We start from the raw sequence: 17,220 nt of genomic DNA on the forward strand, positions 1-17,220 counted from the left end.
ACTCTACTACAATTGAAAGGGAAATATTCTGAAGATGCGTTATTATTGATTATCTAGCAGTCAGTACATAAAGTGATTGAAATCAGTTTTACCTTTGCCGGCTGCTGTTGCATTGTGTAACACACTAAGTTTTTAGGTGTCATTAAAATAAAGTTTTTCACGGTGGGGGATTTTTATTAAGTAGTATAAAATTTTCTTTTCTCAATATTCACTTTTAAAGTTTGTTAAGCAAATCTGGAGTAGACTTTTATATTATTGGAAGCAATTCAATCTGTTTAAAATACATTAATTTTGTGTATGTTTTTAGTACTTCTGCTTGAGTAAAGAATTTTTAGTGGTACTTGTAGGCAGGTCAGGCAAGATAAGCTAAGTTTCTGTATTTCTACCACCTCTGGTTGGGTCATTTTCATGAAGTTTATAATTTTATAGCTTTACACTGGAACTGTTTGCAATATTATGTAGGATATACACTAACTTTGTTGGTTCTAGCTTCAACTGAAAGTAGCCTGCACATTGAAATCACTATTTCATAAACTGAAAATTTTATTTTCTTTCTGGCATAAATAGATTTTTTTACATTATCATTATATAACTTGCGTGTGATTTTGTTTAAGTATTTACACTATTATAATACATGTACCGAGTAAATAAATTACTAATGAACATTTTGAAGAACTGCATCTTGTCATCTTTCTGTAAGAGACGAAATCTAAGAATTATGAGCAGTTTCACTCTCTGACCATGGAACATGAATAGATACAGAACAGTTGTTTTGTCAGCAGATGATGTCATGTCTGCTCCTCAGGGATCCTCCCTAAAGAGAGAGAAAGGATGAACTGTATTTAATTTAGCAGCTGCTTTTTATGGAGGTCTGTTAAATAAAGTTTAATGATTTTACTACTAACTTTAACCCTGCCATAGAATTAACTTCTTGGTTAACACTGAGACAGATTAAAGAAAATGTAAGGACACTTTCAATGACAAGCTCTATGAATAAATGTCATCAGTTCTGTCAGCCTGAAAAAGTGAATAGAAATTATGTGAAACATCAAAAGTGGGAGGCACACTTCCAAAGGCTTACAGTAAACACCTCAGACAGTGGTAGAGAGCCCTCATCAACACTACTGGCACACTTTGTCATCCTGTTCTGCCCTCCCCTAGATATCAGACTCAAAGCATCTCCTGCTTGCGACTGACATTAAGTGTGAGTTGTTTGTTTGTTTGTTTTTTGCTTCTACACAACTCAGTAGATGCTAACTAGTGCTACTTCAGCCATGAGGAAACGTCTGATACAAATATTTGGCTTCTTGATTTCAACGCTGGGGTGGGTGTTGGTTCTCTGCACCTTAGCCATGGACTACTGGAGGGTCACGCAATTAGGGGGACAAGGAGGCTCCTTTGTGATCAGGGTGCTCTGGTACTGGTCCAACCTGTGGAAGGATTGTTCAGCTGACTCCACTGCTGTTGCCAACTGCAGAGACTTTCCAACTCTCTGGGATGTCACCCGTAAGTGCTTCACATGTCCTGTACACACTCTAATTCTACTATGTATGTTTCTTATTGAGGTCATGGTGAAGTGCTTTATGTTAATATGTGTTTCTAATGTTTGCCCCCCTCATTTCAGTCAATAGGTCTCAAAAACATTAGAAGACTGTATTGAATTACTTTAGATTGTACATATGTGTCTAATAAAGTGTCTAGTGAGTGTAGCTCAGCAATAACTACTGTTACAAGGCAAAGTTAGTGTTTGCCGCAGAGCTGGGTAAAATGACTATGCTTTGCGGTGCAGGTGTTCATGTTACTATATCCAGTTCCACAACAAGGATAAGAACCTTTGGGCTAATAATTCCATTTTACTCACAGCAGCTTCTTTTTGGTCTGAGAGCACTGAGACTACTGGGAACACTATCCAAGAAAAAATAACCTTATCTGTTAAATCCTTTCTCATTTTGTCATAGCTGAACTTTTCTTGTTTCTCTCAGCTTTCATCCACGTTGTGAGAGGATTGCTAATGTGCGGATTAATTTTTGGATTCGTCGGTGCAGTACTTTGCTTTGTTGGGATGGAGTGCACCTATATTGGTGGAGCTGATCAAACCAAGGACAAACTGCTTCTTGCTGGAGCAGTGTTTCATTTTGCCGGTGGTGAGTAGTGAAAGTACAGTGGTTCTCTGTAAATGACAAAATGTTTTGCCCCCATTATATCTTGGTATCAACGAAACTTCTGCACACAGGTGTGTCTGACATTTCTGCCTACAGTTTATACATCAGCAGGATCATCAGAACAAGCTTTGGCACCATCTTTAGTCCAACACTCTTACGGTACAGTGTTTTACATATTTAATTTAAAGGATAAGGCAGAAGCTTTTATATATTTTTGTTTTTCCATGAAAAGTCCCAAAGAGCAATGGACGTACCCTAATAGCAAATTTTATATCTAATTATGTAATTATTGTAGATAGACAGTAAAAAAAAAATAAATAAATGCCTGGCTTTATCCTTTAAATTTAAATTTCACAATAAAATCTGTGTCATGTTATATTTCAGGTATGACATAGGACCTCCCATATTCCTAGGACTGGTGGGCAGTGTTTTCATCCTCTTTGGAGCTGTGCTTTACTCTGTAACAGTGTTCAGATCATTCTGCCCTGAAAGGTATTTAAATCATCCATCATAACCCCTTTTCTATGGCTGAAGTCATACTGTTTGAGTAACACTGTCAATGTTTTGGTCGTACAGTAAAGTGGTGTATGCCTCCCAAGGTGGCACATACATGGCCCCTCGCTCCAGAGGACGAACAATATACACTGGATCTTACAAGACCTCCAGACACTATGGATCATCTATTGGTTCAAGAAGATCCAGTAACTCCAGGATTTCAAAGTTCTCGCAGACAACACCGATTAAAATCTCAGAAAGGGACGCTTTTGTTTAGTTTCTTTAAGCTCCTTTTCTAGACAGGTTTCAATTTTAACTCCAAAAGGCAAACACGATGTACCAAAGGAGACAACAACATGTGCAGTAGGAGTTCCATATCTGACAATTAGCATTGCTGAATATTATAAATGCAATCACCTTCCTCTTTCCCTTAAGTGTACAATGTGAAAAACTGTAAGTTCCACTGGCATGTTCTGTTTTTGAATGAGACCATACTCTGTATAAAATATCCTGTGTTATGTTTACTGCTTGTTAACTTAATGCTCAGTTACAATTAAAAAACTCTGTCTAACTACAATAGTTTTTGTGCATTACTAATATTTTATTCAACGAACATGTAGTGTGTTTCATAATGACATTACTTATGACAGCCCTTATCACCAGCATATCCTCAATTTAATGTCCCGAGTTTCATGTCTCTCCAATTCTACTGCCCTGGTTCACGTTCCAGGCTTCAACACACCATCTAAATTAAAAGTTGAATTATACACAAAACTGACTCTGTGCTGGCCTGGCAGACTCCCGGGTACCAACAACAAACACATCACCAAAGGGACCCTCACAAAATACAGGGAAAATGGTCCAAGGCAAAACATGTAATGGTGTACACTAACCACATTCATGCTCATTCGCGTGCGTTTGCGTGTGTTTGAGTGCACACACAGCAGCTGAGGTAGGACTTTTGAGCAGGTAGGTCGGGACACACAGATGACCCTTAGTTTCTGATCAGGGGCTTGTGTCATCACTGGGATTTGCCATTTCCCTGTCTAGAGGTTCAGGTTCAAGGCAAGCATGGGTTACCGCACTGTGGTGATGTACATGGAGATTGGCTGCTTTGTGGTCTGTATCTCTGGGTGGATACTGGTCTGTTCCACAATGCCGACAGAGATCTGGTCTTGGTCTGAAGTGGAAAGCTCAGCTCTGACCACTGCACACTACTTCTCCAACCTGTGGAAGGACTGCGTAACTGATTCAACTGGACTATCCGATTGCAAAGGAATTCCATCTCTTCTTGCACTCAACTGTAAGTTGTGTTTCAGCACAAGTTCAATCAATGCAACAATTGATTTAGTACTGTCTGAACTTTGTAGTGTGTGTTGAAAATGTATTTCTCTTGGACAGGGGGTATACACATGTGCCGTGCTCTTGTCATCACCTCTATTATCCTGGCTTTCTTTGGATCAGTTCTGGTCTTAGTAGGAATGAAGTGCACTAAGATTGGGGGATCAGAGTATGCCAAATCAAGAGTAACTTTTGCTGGGGGCATGAACTACTTTATCGGAGGTAAGGTGTTAGGCTGAGAGTTAACTGAAAGAAGTCACGTTGAAATAAACGATGTGACAAATAATTCAAATTCATTCATGTGTGTATTGTTTCAGGGTTGTGCTCCATGATTGCTTTCTCCTTTTATGGAAACAGAATTAGAGCAGAATTTCAAGACCCTTACTTCAAATCTACAAAGTAGGTGCAATGGATAAATTAAACAAGAAACCAGCCTTGTTAATGCAACAGTCATCACATTCTTCATCCTGTGTGTTGATGATGTATTCATTTATCTATTGCCAGGTTTGAAATAGGTGTTGGTGTCTTTTTGGGATGGGCAGGCTCTACCTTACTTATTGTTGGAGGCCTTATTTACAGTATCTTCGGTGGGAGGGAAGGGTGCCAATCAAGGTAAAATGCTGCTACTGTCTCTTTTATTATTATTATTATTATTATTATTATTATTATTATTATTATTATTATTTATACCCCTGCACCTACAGAAAAAGTGATTATCCATTCTTTCATTTCAACCTCACAGTTCAGAAATCAACTCACCTGCCTACCGAATGCCTGGTGCTTACACAATGGTTTCTAAAAATAAAAGCAATGTATCTTTGGCTCACACTGAGATTAGCGAGAACAGAAAATCAAGAACCACCAGAAACAGCAAGGGGAGCAGCATCTACGCGACAAGAAACGATGCCAACACGACGGCTATTAATGCATATGTGTAACTAGTCTTCTACAGTGAAAAACCGGCCTGAACTTAATAACTAATGGTTTACTTTTTTGCAATAATAAATAATGATAAATTTGCTGTAGTTTTGTTCTTCTTGACGATTCTTAGAGTAATTTCATGTTCATATCTACACGCCTGTTATAGTAGAAGAAGCACAGATGTTGTGAAAAAGGTGTTTTTTCTCCTGTGTCTCCTGTGGCATTTTTATGTAAACTTGAACAAGATAAATACAAAGAAAACACTCCCATTTAATACTTGCTTTGCTAAAAGTAAAATGAAAGACATAATGGCATGAAAAGATCATCAAACACATGTTAACTGTTTACGCATCTTGTTGTAACTGTATTTGAATTTTAGCACTTCACACGCCTAGTTGAATGTAAACTGTTTAAATGCTGAATTCTGCCTCTGATTTTTTTTTTAATTTTATTAAAACATTATTTTAATTGATAACAGAAAGAATTCCCACTTTTGTGTTTTTGTGTGTAAAAAATCAACAATAACAACAAAACGTGTGTTCAGCCATATTGCAATCCTCCTGTGTCAGTATGTTATAGGAAAAGACAGTCGTGGAACGAAATCTTACAAATTTTTAATTTAGACATATCATTTGCTAAACCGCAGAAACTCATATACCCAGGAAACGTTCAAATATTCTAAGCATGACTAAAATCAAAAGCATTTAACGTGTTGCTTCGGTGAGACTTGAGGCTATAATTTATATTTCACGGAAAACATATACAGCCTAGTCCACAACCTCAGCATATTCTAATCTGTAGTCTACTTTGCATGTTACATTTTGAATGCAAAGGTCATGATCCACCTACAGTAGAACACCATCATAATTAAAATAGCACTAATGTAAGTATGGTTCTCACTATAAAGACACTACCTCACAAAGTTTTTATAGTCTACACACACACACACACACACACTTGTGAGAACACTCATTGACATGATGCATTCTTCTTCATTTTAACACTAACGACCAAACTTCCCTAAATAAAGACACACGCACGCACACGCACACGCACACGCACACGCACGCACACGCACGCTGACATTTTGCTGCCGTGGCTCCTCTCCGTTGAGCCAACACAGGTGGGCGGGGCTTCCCGAAGACTCCGGCCAATCAGGATCACCCACGACCGGTCGGTTGGGTGCTGGAGCTCCGCTGTGACTGGGAAGAGAGAGGCGATGAGGACCCGTCAACACGAACACGGCACATGGACCGACTGAGAATCAACTACACCAAACATTAGCGCTAGTTGAAGTAACACCGGCCGAAGTTAGTGGTGGGAACGTAGCGAGGAAGGACTTGTCACATCCCGATTGAATCATGGTTTCCATTGATCATGTAGCGCACAGAATACTGGCTTACATCCCATATGTTCTTGTTTTGATTGATATGAGATATGAAGGTAAGAAGCTCACAAACTTTATAAAGAAAGACAACAATAACCAGTAACGTCAACTCGTTAACTATCGAGTTATGGTTAGCCTTAACTAAGTTACCACAACTTTGAGCATGGTTCGGCTAAAACCTGCTCTCAGTCAAAGTGCCGTCGGTTAGCTAATTTGACAGGCTAATGTTTGGCTAGCCAGTTGGCTAAAGACTTCTTATCTTAGAAGTTAAAGTAAACAGTTTGTTTTGGCCTACAGCTGATTAAAAACTAGTCTGACGGCTTCTGCTTGTGGTAACGCGTTATTTCAAGTAACGTCAGCGTTACGTTAAGCTAAACATTAACTTGTACCACCTAGCTAGCTACTTGTCAAAGCCGCACAGTATAACTAACATTATCCCAACACAGATTTAGATAACATGCTTCCATCTACCATTGTTTGGTCAATAACGTGAATACATGAAAAAACTAGCACTGTCACGCAGTCTGTCTGTGAGAATAAGCTCATTATTGTGTGTTTGATTCAGGAGTGACATGTGGCAGAGATGGGAGTGTGGACAATCATATGGAGATGGGGAAGAAGCTGCTGGCTGCTGGGCAGCTAGCAGATGCCCTCTCTCATTTCCATGCTGCTGTGGGTAAGTGACAGATGACACATGTAACTTATTTTTTTTTTGTTTGTGCATTAGGAGATGCTATCTTGAACTTGTATAGTCATGCTGTCATCTTCTTTTGTCAGACGGAGATCCCAAGAACTACATGGCCTACTATGGGAGAGCCACAGTGTATCTGGCTATGGGGAAATCAAAGTCTGCACTGCCAGATTTGAGCAAAGTCATTGAGCTCAAACCAGACTTCACTTCTGTGAGTTTCTGTTTTTGTATAGGTTGAAATCATTTCTTTTCACACAGTATTATTTCACACTAAAACCATACTAGAAGAGTAATATTAGTACGTGAGAATCGTGATAGAGTTGTATGAGAAACTCATGAATGATCGGAAGGTGATGCTATTTATGTATATATAGATTTATAGCTTATATCCATTCCAGGTGCAACTATAATGAAAAGGTGGTCAGCTGTGTTGATAAGTCTCTATTTGCAGTCTTGTACAAAATAAATCCTCTATCTCTCTCCTTCAATAGGCAAGACTTCAGAGAGGAAATCTTCTGCTCAAGCAGGGGAGGCTCGATGAAGCAGAGAGCGACTTCAAGAGCGTGGTAAGCACAGTAATATCCAGTTTAAACTCTACAGCAACAAAACTGAGAAGTCATTATTTTATCAGATAAGTAGAGTTCACCAGGAGATGTCAGTGTTGTTTTCCAGGCTAGAATATGAGAAGTTTTGTTGCTGATGGTGTGAATGGACTTATCAAAACTCCAAGTAGCAAGGAAATAAAAACTGATGCACAAAGGCCACACCACAGAGAACAGGGAAACCCCACATCTATAAGCCATCTTACAAGATGTAGATAATAATTAAATTGGCCATGAGCTCTCATTTGGGCCTTTAGGGATCTTTTTTTTTTCTCCTCGTTAAGGATTAAGTCTGGAACTCGCTAATGCATTTTCCATTACAATCTCCATTTTACACTGAAGTTTCACAACAACCCCAGAAGACATAAATGCCCTTGTTAAATCTACTATTAATTGCTAGATTCCATTGAAAGCTGGTGTATTCTCAGGTGAGGTTATAGTGCAAGGAAAAATTAAGTTCCTCTTCTACATCAGAAATAGATGTGAATGTCAAATAGTGTCACATTGTGCCAAGGACACGTGGCTGACCTGCAGCCTCACAGGTTTGTTTTAATCATTAGCTCCTTTCCTTTTTAGTCCCTTTTACTAAACAAGCTGTAAACCAGTCATTTTTTTTTTATTAACTTCATTACATATACAGTGGGCTGACGCTCAGCTGTTAGTCCTGTGTTACTATTTGCCAGGCAGTTATGAGAAACTGTGGGTGGCTAATATGAAAGAGTGCAGTGCGTTGTGTTTTTATATATTTATAAGTTTAAATACAGGTTAAACGGCTGCAGTATAAAACACAGAACGTTTTTACAACTGTCAACTCAGATGCCCTCTGCTTCAAGGTGGGAGGCCAGTATGCATCTTGAACAGTTATACATGGACGGCAATTTGCTGTTATAATGTCAAAGGGATCTGGCCAGGGGTGCATGCTGTCTTGCTGCTTCAGCAGTCCACAACATGAGGCTACTGTAATGCATCACATTTATGCATTATGTTCTTGCCTCAGCTGAGTTTGCAAGAAACACTTAAATGGGTAGTCTGTCTGTGTCATTAGCTGAGGTTGCTCTTGTGAATATGATGACCTCTTTGATTAGATTTATTATAATGCCATTATATTATATTTAGGGTATGGACTGCTGTACAGGACAACCTTTCAAGAGGAAAAGTTGACACTAGTATCAATTTACTAATAGGACTTTATTTCCAAAATATATTGGCAACAGATAGAAAAACATTTTCGGATGCCTCCCGAGTTTATGGTCTGCCATCTACATTTTTCTATTCATCAGTCTGCCCTGGCTTCAAGTTTGTCTTGTCTTTAATTGTTAAGTAAACACTTTATATAATGTGTCGCCTTAATCTCCAGCTGAAGTCCAACCCCAGCGACAAAGAAGAGAGGGAAGCCCAGAGTCAGCTGACCAAGTCAGATGAAATTCAGCGGCTGGTGGCTGAGGCACGCAGCAGTTTCAAAAGCAAGGATTACGTGAGAGCTGCTGCCCAGCTTGACACCATTATTGAGGTAAGATCCCTACCTTGTCAGCATAGTTTTATTTGCTTTCAAGCATGATGTTGTCAGTGCAGTGTATTTCGAGCATGTGGGTAGCAACTGGTACTGCAGTTTGTAAGAGTTATCGCCTTCCTGTTACAGACTTGCATTTGGGATGTGACTTCTCGTGAGATGCGAGCTGAATGTTTTGTTCAATTGGGAGAGATGGGGAAGGCTATTAGCGACCTCAAAGCTGCATCCAAGTTAAAGAATGACAATACCCCGGCTTTCTACAAACTCAGCACCATCTACTATAACCTTGGAGACCATGAGATGTCCCTCAAGTAAGACCCCCCCCAAACAGTGTGTCACTCCCAGTGAACATCTTAATGACAAAATGTTTGATTATAAACGTAACACATTAAATCTCTACTGCATAGTGATGAACTAATATGGATTTATTGCATGTTTGTGATAAGGAGGAGCCAAAATAACTGTAAATACCTCACAATACATTCTTATTGTTTATTCTGGCAGCAGATGAATTTTGTTGTGTATGTATTTTTTTTTTTAGATCTGACTGTGTTGTCCTTCTGTACATTTGATAGTAGCCTTTTGTTGCCTTGAAACGACACATTTAAAATGCAGATTTTCCAGATATGTGCTAGACACAGGAAAAACATTAAGCAATAGAGGAACAACAATTCTTACTTTAGCAACACATAACAGGATATTATTTTACAATACAAACCGTAACTTCAAAATGTTATGTTGTTGAAATCAGAACAGACTGAACTTTGAGTTGTATTTCTACTACTTGACTGTTTTGTGCTTTACTAAGGTGGTGGTGTTATTTTTCTAGTTTGTTATAAAGTACTTTAGGTAACATGGAAAATGTGCCTGTTGTTACAGTACCACTCTTACCTTCTCCTTCATCCTCTTCTCTGATCTGCAGTGAAGTGCGTGAGTGCCTGAAGCTGGATCCTGATCACAAGCAGTGTTACAGCCATTACAAGCAGGTCAAGAAGCTCAACAAACAGATCCAGTCCGCAGAGGAGCTCATCCAGGAGCAGAGGTGTGTTTCTGTGTCTGTGTGTGTATGGCTATCGTTGTAAGGCATGAAAAAATAACCCCATTGAACTGAGAACATTTTTACAAAGTAAGGACATTTTAGCTGGTCCTCACAATGAGAAGGGTGTTTAAAGAGCAATTTTGGGGTTAAGACTATAGTTTTAGGGTGAGGCAGCTGTGATGGTTAGAGTTAGGGTAAGGCAGTACACGTGATAAATTAAAATTAAATTAAATAGAGTAGATTAGCATGGTCTATGTGACAGGGGGCTAGGGAATGCATTATGTCAATGAATATCCTCACACTGACTGCCATACAAAAGTGTGTGTGTGTGTGTGTGTGTGTGTGTGTGTCTGTGTGTCTGTGTGTCTGTGTGTAGGCAATTGTAAATCCCTGTAAACATAAAATAAAATCCCCTTTAAAAACCAGGGGTTGCATCAGCTGTAGAAGGACTGCTTCCTTATCCTCAGCCACTCCAACTTTCTGGTCTCTCAAACAGGCATGTAAATCCCATCATAACGTGAATAGATGTCACATCATATTTGACATAGACAAGCTGTCCTATTCACAAGACTGAGCTGACAGAACAACAGCGTGGTTTGATGTTTGTGGGTGCAGTGATCTATGTTGCATTCTGCTATTTTGCCAGTGTCACAGTGTTGTTGAAAACACCTACCTGCCTCCTGCTCTCTTTAGGTACGAAGATGCAGTGAGCAAATATGAGGCAGTGATGAAGACAGAGCCCAACGTGCATCATTTCACTCTCCTTGCCAAAGAGCGCATCTGCCATGCCCTGGCACAGGTAAGACCCCTTACTGCTGCCACAAGATGCAATAATTCTCTCTTTGCTTTTAGAAAATAATATATCTAATGATCATGTTCTCTCTGTGCTATGACCAGAGTCAGCAGGCAAGCAGAGCTATCTCGGTGTGCAGTGAAGTCCTCCAGTCAAATCCAGAGAATGTAAATGTGCTGAAGGACAGAGCTGAGGCATACATTCAAGAGGAACAGTATGAGGAAGGTAAGCCTGTCTGATGTAGCCTTGTCTATTTCTTAATTAAATGGAGTCAGTTTGTTAAATTTACACAGTCAGATCCAAAGTTTCACCTAAACGCTGTTCAGTCTATCAGCCTCTATGGCTATTGATTAATTTCACGTAGTAAATCCACAGCCATTGTGTTTTTGTTGAAAGAGTCCTGAACTGTGACACAGGTGTTGTGTAGATGCAATCCAGTACAGCACTTCTGACCTTTTATAAAATACATAGAACAGTTTTTATTAAATCCTCCAGCTATATAGTAAGTTTTACACTCAAACTATAACTGGTAATATTGTAATGGGCTGGATTAAATTGGGAGGTGTTTCTAAAATTCTCCCCCAGTAACTAGCAAAATTATCACCTCGTCCACAATGTCGATCAGAACTGGACATTGTAATCTTTGGAAATGAAGAATTTATGGCTGAATTGTTGTATTTTACAGGAGTACATAATAAAGTGGCCACTTTGTGTATTTTGTAATAAGTAATACACTTTGAGGCACAACAATTGATGTCATAGCTGGAGTCTAACACAAGGGGTCCTTGTAATGCTACAGAATCCCAGTGAAGACTACTAGAAACATCAGCAGCATATCATATAAGCATCTTACAATCTGAACTATTTATTTGTTGCATGTATACACCCTGCAAAAGTAATGTCAAGTAACGTTAATGTAAATATCCAAAGAACAATGCCGTCAGCAAGCATCAGAAAGGGGGAAACCCCCATCAGCTCTGCCTCGTTTAGCACAATCACTCGGTTCATCACCAAATCCAAATTGACTTTAAATGTAAATAAGCGCAGTTAACAAATACACATAGATAAATACAGCAGGGGTTTCCATATCCAATTTGATTAAACCATATCACTAGTATGTCTGAAAGCTGAAAAAGATAAATGTCAGCTGGCAGAGCACAAACGTCATACAGTATCATTAGAATCAGGTGTGGAGCACAGTGTTTATAGACTCTGAGATGTAAAGCTGTCTTGCACTGCTGGATGAAATTATGCAGAATTTATTGTTTATCAAGCCTGAAGCCATTCTTCAGTAGTAGTGCCAACACACACACACACACACACACCATTTACTATCTCCATAAAGCCTGTGCCGGCAGAGGGAGGATTAGTGGAGACCGTTGTTTCAGTCTATCTGTTGTCAAATCTCAGAAAGTCCAATGATAGCAGATGGTGAAATCCCCAGCAACAGTCCATCTACCAGCCTTCAATTTACCTGTCATCTTATGTTCTGCTACTACTGTACAAACAGCCAGTGGATTTTTTAGTGAAAATCCCTGCGTCTGTTTTACATTTAACCGTCAGTTTACTTGGAAATATGATGTAAACCATCTGTCTCATTGTGTTAGTACAGTGTATGCATAGCTGCATGAGCTTTTTTTTAAATGTTTGATTGTTGTTGGGGTGTTTTGTTTTTATTTATTATTATTGCCGAGCTGTTTTGTTTTGGTGTGTCACGTGTTATAGCCGGGAAATGTGTTTTTTATAATTTTACCCTTAATATGAACTTGACACTGTTTTATATTCTCAACTTTTGTTGACTGGAGAACAAATTTAAGTCCCTTGGTTACATTCTGAGAAATACTTTCTTCAGCAGTGAATATCTTAAGAATAATATTGACACCAGCTCCTCAGGGTATTACAATTTGAAACTCTGACATGAGACACTGCCTTTAGCTTTGATTATGGCACACGTTAGTTAAATCCAGGTGGGACTTTTTTTTTTTTTTTTGGACGGGCAGTGTATAATCAAGTAAAACAAGTTAGTTAGTAAGAGGAGCTTCCTTGTGGATTAAAAATCAAAAGTTAACAAAAGTTTGCAGTGGAGAGGCGTCAAGGGATGACTGGTTAAGAATACTCAAAGTACACACTTACACTTCAAGTGAGCTTACATGCACTTATGTAAGTAGGCTTTCTTGTTATAAGCTGATTTCTTAACTGTCATGCTGATTCTGTGTCATGTATATGCACAACTGGGTTTCTAATCAGCTCCTTACAAGCGAGCATACATATGTGCATGACAAATGTTTTTAGAAATTCTCTTAGTGTTGTGAGAAGGAGCTCTTTGTCTCACACACACAGCAAAAAAGTCTGATGAATGCAACTACTGCCACTATACAGTTAAGATCGTATATGCAGATTTACAGGTTGCTTAAGTGCATGTAAACTTGTCCCCCTATTATCCAGTTTACCTGACTTCTCTCAATAACCTGGTTTCTTAAGTCCATGTTAACACAGTGATAGAGGCTGTAGAGAGAAGTATAGGATTGATATTGATGCTGGCAGAAACTCAATGAGTGTCACTGAGGCGAGGCACTGAAAACCAGGCTTTGCCAATACCTTTATTTTCTGTCTTCACATTTTTTACAAATCTCTGGATTGTTTCCAACGCATCAGGCTCCAACACTCCTATTGATTTGCTCTGCATAAAATAAAAAAACCGCAAAGTAATGATTTACAACCAACCAGTGAGATGCACCCAAGTGTAGAGACTTTCTGTGATTAATTTTGAACAGCTTCTATCTGAAGCTTGAACCAAGGTAACTATAGTGGGTCTGTCGTGTGTGACACAGTTTGACACTCTGTGTCATTCAAATTACAGACTTCAGACAGAAAGGCTACTTCACACCTGACATGTCTAGTTGGCTGTACAGGCAGTTAATAAGCTGAAAGGAAGGGGTGTCCGCACAGACTAGAAGCATGATGAGACGCTGGTAAGAATAAGACAGTAATTATCCTTTTTGTCCTAATTTATTATTGTTGGGGCAGTTTGGTCATTCTTTACACAGTAGCTCGTTAGGAGATGAAAAGGGATGACTGGAGAGACTGATGGAGGCAAGGGAATAATCCACTGCTGACTTGTTTAAAAGTAATTATTATGGTCCATGTGATGCTAGATTACCAGTAACATGCTTCCTATGCCTCCCATTGTGGTGCAAGTCACCAAAATAGCAAACTGGCACTGGCAGAGAAAGGACCTCACCATGCATCAATACACACCATTGGAACACTTTGAGCTGGCCAGGCAAAAGCCCTCCCTTATCTGTTGTCAGGGTAGTGAGGGTTTTTAACCAGGAAAATCCAAGAGTTTTAGTCAAGTAAATAAATGATACATTTCTTTATGCAGCCTTCAGAAGCAAACATTTGAAGTTTAAAACTCAAACTAGTGTTTTTCTGAGCAGAGAGAGTCATTTGAATTAATGTTACAGTGATTCTACAGTATAGTTCAGCTGTATCTCAGCAAACAGATGGTAGAAGGGTTCATGATGGATTGAAGCTTCATGTCAGTTTTCATTTCGTTCATGTAATGGCAAACACTCTCACATTTATTCACAACACCCAAAAATGTGGTTTTAACTTCAGGATTAGATGATAGACAAAACAAGGCAGCAACAAGTTAGATTTAAGAAAAGAAAAGATTCAGCACAGTTACCAGCAGCATCCCTCCAGGCACACAGTATTAACGGCCTTCACCAAAATCCAGCAGCCACAGATCATACTGCATTTGTTGGCATTAACATGGCATCAACAGGGCAGAATAACAGAAGTCATGCAGAGTTGTTTTTTTTTTTTTTGTTTTTTTTTTACCGTGAAGATCTGTGGCTTTGAAACTCACCTCAGCACTCGTCACAGGGTAAAAACACCTCAACATGCTGTTAAAACCTGATATAAAGATGATGGGGGTTCCTTTATGTCTACAGTACATTATATACAAAAGTTAAATGATGTTTTATGGGTCATGTTTGTAACAATTACCGACGTATTAAAAATATGATTCCCCCTCTTCTTTTTTTTAATAAAAGAGTTCATTCAGTTATTTTCAGCCAAATGTTTTAGGGTACTTTCTAATAATTATTCGTATTCAACACCAAATCCTGTTCTTCACTACTAGTACTAGATGATCACATTTTTAAGCCTCAACTGTTTTTTTTCATTGTTATTTTCAGGCCTGTGTGTTTATTTGCTATTATTTTAACCCAAATACTATAATGCTGTATTTCACCTCCCAAAAGCTGCTGCTCTGAATGTGTAAGCAATACTGATTTCCATCTTGCATTTTAATTTTCTAGCTATTAAGGACTATGAGACTGCTGCCAAACACAGCGAGAACGACCGACAGATAAAAGAAGGCTTGGAGAGAGCTCAGCGACTTCTCAAACAGTCTCAGAAGAAGGATTATTATAAGATTCTGGGAGTGAAGAGGTGGGCACTGATTTTAGACATTTGCTGGGATATTTAGAGGTGTAAACTAGATAGAATTTTATAAATTCTCTAGGAGAAATGAAAATTTGGGTATTTTACAAGTGGGTCACTTTGAAGATGGCAAGACAAAGCAATTGATGTTTTGCTTGTAGATTGTAGTTCCCATTGGCTTTTACACACAAACAACCACTGTGCTGCAAGAAGGCCTACCACATTTGACTAATACATAATTTATCCCTTTTTGAACATTAGCATTAACATTTAAGGAAGTGGAAGGACTCCATAAAAGTAATGTTTAGTAGATGTGAACAAGTCTGCTAGCACGCAAGTATTATTAGCTCCAGCTGGTGTTATATTCAGCAAATGACGATAATCTCCCTGTGGTCACAGAACTGCCCAGAAAAAGGAGATTATCAAAGCCTACAGGAAACTGGCACAACAGTGGCACCCAGACAACTTTCAGGATCCAGAGGAAAAGAAGAAGGCAGAGAAGAAGTTCATAGACATCGCTCAGGCTAAAGAGGTTCTCACTGACCCAGGTAAGAAGTGTGTGCTGTCTGCCCGGTCTGTGGAAAGTTGTAAAGCAGCTAAAGGTCAGGCCTCTGATGAGCTGCTGTCCAGGTACATGGCTGCATTTCAACACCCCAAACTCAGCTGGTGTCACATGCTGTTTCTACAGAAACAGCTAATTGGCTGGAGTATTTTTGCAGGTTAAAGTCATTGTCATTGCAGTTGAAATAAGTGTCTGAGAATTTGTAATCACTCATTACCATGATTAAAAATAAAATCAGAGTACATGATAACCCTTTAAAGATCTCAGGTGAAATAGTCAAACCTCAGTGTGTATGAAGATGGTTTTACCTTTACGGGAATGTTGGTACTTACTATGTTATGTTCTTTAAAAATAATGCATTCAAAAGTGGGGAATCTATCATTTCTGGGCAATGAGAAAAAAATCCTGCATTTATTATCTCAAAAACATTACATTACTATGAATGATGATGATGATGATGCTGCATGTTACCTTCCAGAGATGAGAACTAAGTTCGACCAAGGGGAGGACCCCATGGATCCAGAGAGCCAGCAGGGTCACCATCATCATCACTTTCATGGAGGTTTCCATGGCTTCAATGGTTTCAATCCTTTCGGTTCTGGACCCTTTAACTTCAAATTCAACTTCAACTGAGGAAGCTCACATCCAACACGGCCTGAGCGGAGTTTCGCATTTTCCTCCCTATTTAAAAGGGAGATCGCTGACACGAGGAATGCAGCAAATACCAATAACTCTAATAGAAATCTGGAGCAAATTGGGACTTTAATTCAGTGACCTTAATTAAAGACTCATCTTTGTTGTTGAATAATACAACTTCGAACTCCGTTTGGGGACGGTCTGTTGCTATGCTAACAAATATCTGCAATGTGTGACGCAGCTTTAATCTGTCAAGAGTAAGTGGTTAATTCTGATCCTTATTACTTCCATTGTATGTATAGTACACTCAGTAATTCACACCCATTCTGAAGATTCAGTTTGTACATAGGTACAGTACTATTTTTATATGAATGGTGTTTTTCTGAACTGTAAATAAAGAGCTATTTATGTTAAATAAACATTAAAATGGAGCGAGGGGTGAGTATTTGCTGACTGAACCGGCTGCAAAGTGATTTTCTACTTTTATGGGCTGAAGCTACAGTTTGAGAAATGGTACTTTTTCCATCATTACATCTAAGATGTTTTTAATTGCAGTATCTTAACAGCTTTTTCTTCCTATAAATACATCCTCACTAGGCGAAAGAACACGTTACAGTGTAAGAACAGAC

The 17,220-nt window shown here is 38.9% G+C and overlaps 3 protein-coding genes across 4 annotated transcripts; all 3 read left to right on the forward strand.

Annotated features, from left to right (window-relative positions):
• Positions 1–1,145: 1,145 nt before the first annotated feature.
• LOC113173300 (claudin-10) lies at positions 1,146–3,234 on the forward strand. Of its 2 annotated transcripts, none has more exons than XM_026376704.1 (5): positions 1,146–1,506; positions 1,983–2,144; positions 2,234–2,321; positions 2,547–2,654; positions 2,739–3,234. In XM_026376704.1, exons 1-5 carry the CDS (start codon positions 1,251–1,253, stop codon positions 2,932–2,934), a joined length of 810 nt encoding a protein of 269 aa, XP_026232489.1. In that variant the 5' UTR covers positions 1,146–1,250; the 3' UTR covers positions 2,935–3,234. The 2 variants fall into 2 exon arrangements, with proteins under 2 accessions (XP_026232489.1, XP_026232490.1); XM_026376705.1 differs by having other exon boundaries at positions 2,762–3,234.
• A 365-nt stretch (positions 3,235–3,599) lies between these two features.
• LOC113173228 (claudin-10-like) lies at positions 3,600–5,370 on the forward strand. Its single transcript, XM_026376629.1, has 5 exons — positions 3,600–3,960; positions 4,059–4,220; positions 4,316–4,397; positions 4,503–4,610; positions 4,741–5,370. Exons 1-5 carry the CDS (start codon positions 3,729–3,731, stop codon positions 4,934–4,936), a joined length of 780 nt encoding a protein of 259 aa, XP_026232414.1. The 5' UTR covers positions 3,600–3,728; the 3' UTR covers positions 4,937–5,370.
• A 910-nt stretch (positions 5,371–6,280) lies between these two features.
• dnajc3a (DnaJ (Hsp40) homolog, subfamily C, member 3a) lies at positions 6,281–17,022 on the forward strand. Its single transcript, XM_026377148.1, has 12 exons — positions 6,281–6,362; positions 6,872–6,982; positions 7,084–7,208; positions 7,489–7,563; positions 8,957–9,109; positions 9,239–9,420; positions 10,032–10,151; positions 10,842–10,947; positions 11,046–11,166; positions 15,270–15,402; positions 15,793–15,941; positions 16,434–17,022. Exons 1-12 carry the CDS (start codon positions 6,281–6,283, stop codon positions 16,586–16,588), a joined length of 1,512 nt encoding a protein of 503 aa, XP_026232933.1. The 3' UTR covers positions 16,589–17,022.
• The last annotated feature ends 198 nt before the right edge of the window (positions 17,023–17,220 follow it).

Source organism: Anabas testudineus, chromosome 21 (assembly GCF_900324465.2).
Source record: "Anabas testudineus chromosome 21, fAnaTes1.2, whole genome shotgun sequence".
Lineage (NCBI taxonomy): Eukaryota > Metazoa > Chordata > Actinopteri > Anabantiformes > Anabantidae > Anabas > Anabas testudineus.

What these genes read in the sequence shown, in the direction of transcription:
- LOC113173300 (XM_026376704.1), top strand. Translation starts at nt 1,251, where the DNA reads ATGCTAACTAGTGCTACTTCAGCCATGAGGAAACGTCTGATACAAATA. An exon ending in AACTCTCTGGGATGTCACCC is followed by an intron (nt 1,507 to 1,982) that starts GTAAGTGCTTCA and finishes TGTTTCTCTCAG; the next exon opens with CTTTCATCCACGTTGTGAGA. An exon ending in AGTGTTTCATTTTGCCGGTG is followed by an intron (nt 2,145 to 2,233) that starts GTGAGTAGTGAA and finishes TTCTGCACACAG; the next exon opens with GTGTGTCTGACATTTCTGCC.
- LOC113173228 (XM_026376629.1), top strand. Translation starts at nt 3,729, where the DNA reads ATGGGTTACCGCACTGTGGTGATGTACATGGAGATTGGCTGCTTTGTG. An exon ending in ATCTCTTCTTGCACTCAACT is followed by an intron (nt 3,961 to 4,058) that starts GTAAGTTGTGTT and finishes TCTCTTGGACAG; the next exon opens with GGGGTATACACATGTGCCGT. An exon ending in CATGAACTACTTTATCGGAG is followed by an intron (nt 4,221 to 4,315) that starts GTAAGGTGTTAG and finishes GTATTGTTTCAG; the next exon opens with GGTTGTGCTCCATGATTGCT.
- dnajc3a (XM_026377148.1), top strand. Translation starts at nt 6,281, where the DNA reads ATGGTTTCCATTGATCATGTAGCGCACAGAATACTGGCTTACATCCCA. An exon ending in TCATTTCCATGCTGCTGTGG is followed by an intron (nt 6,983 to 7,083) that starts GTAAGTGACAGA and finishes TTCTTTTGTCAG; the next exon opens with ACGGAGATCCCAAGAACTAC. An exon ending in TCTGCCATGCCCTGGCACAG is followed by an intron (nt 10,948 to 11,045) that starts GTAAGACCCCTT and finishes TGCTATGACCAG; the next exon opens with AGTCAGCAGGCAAGCAGAGC.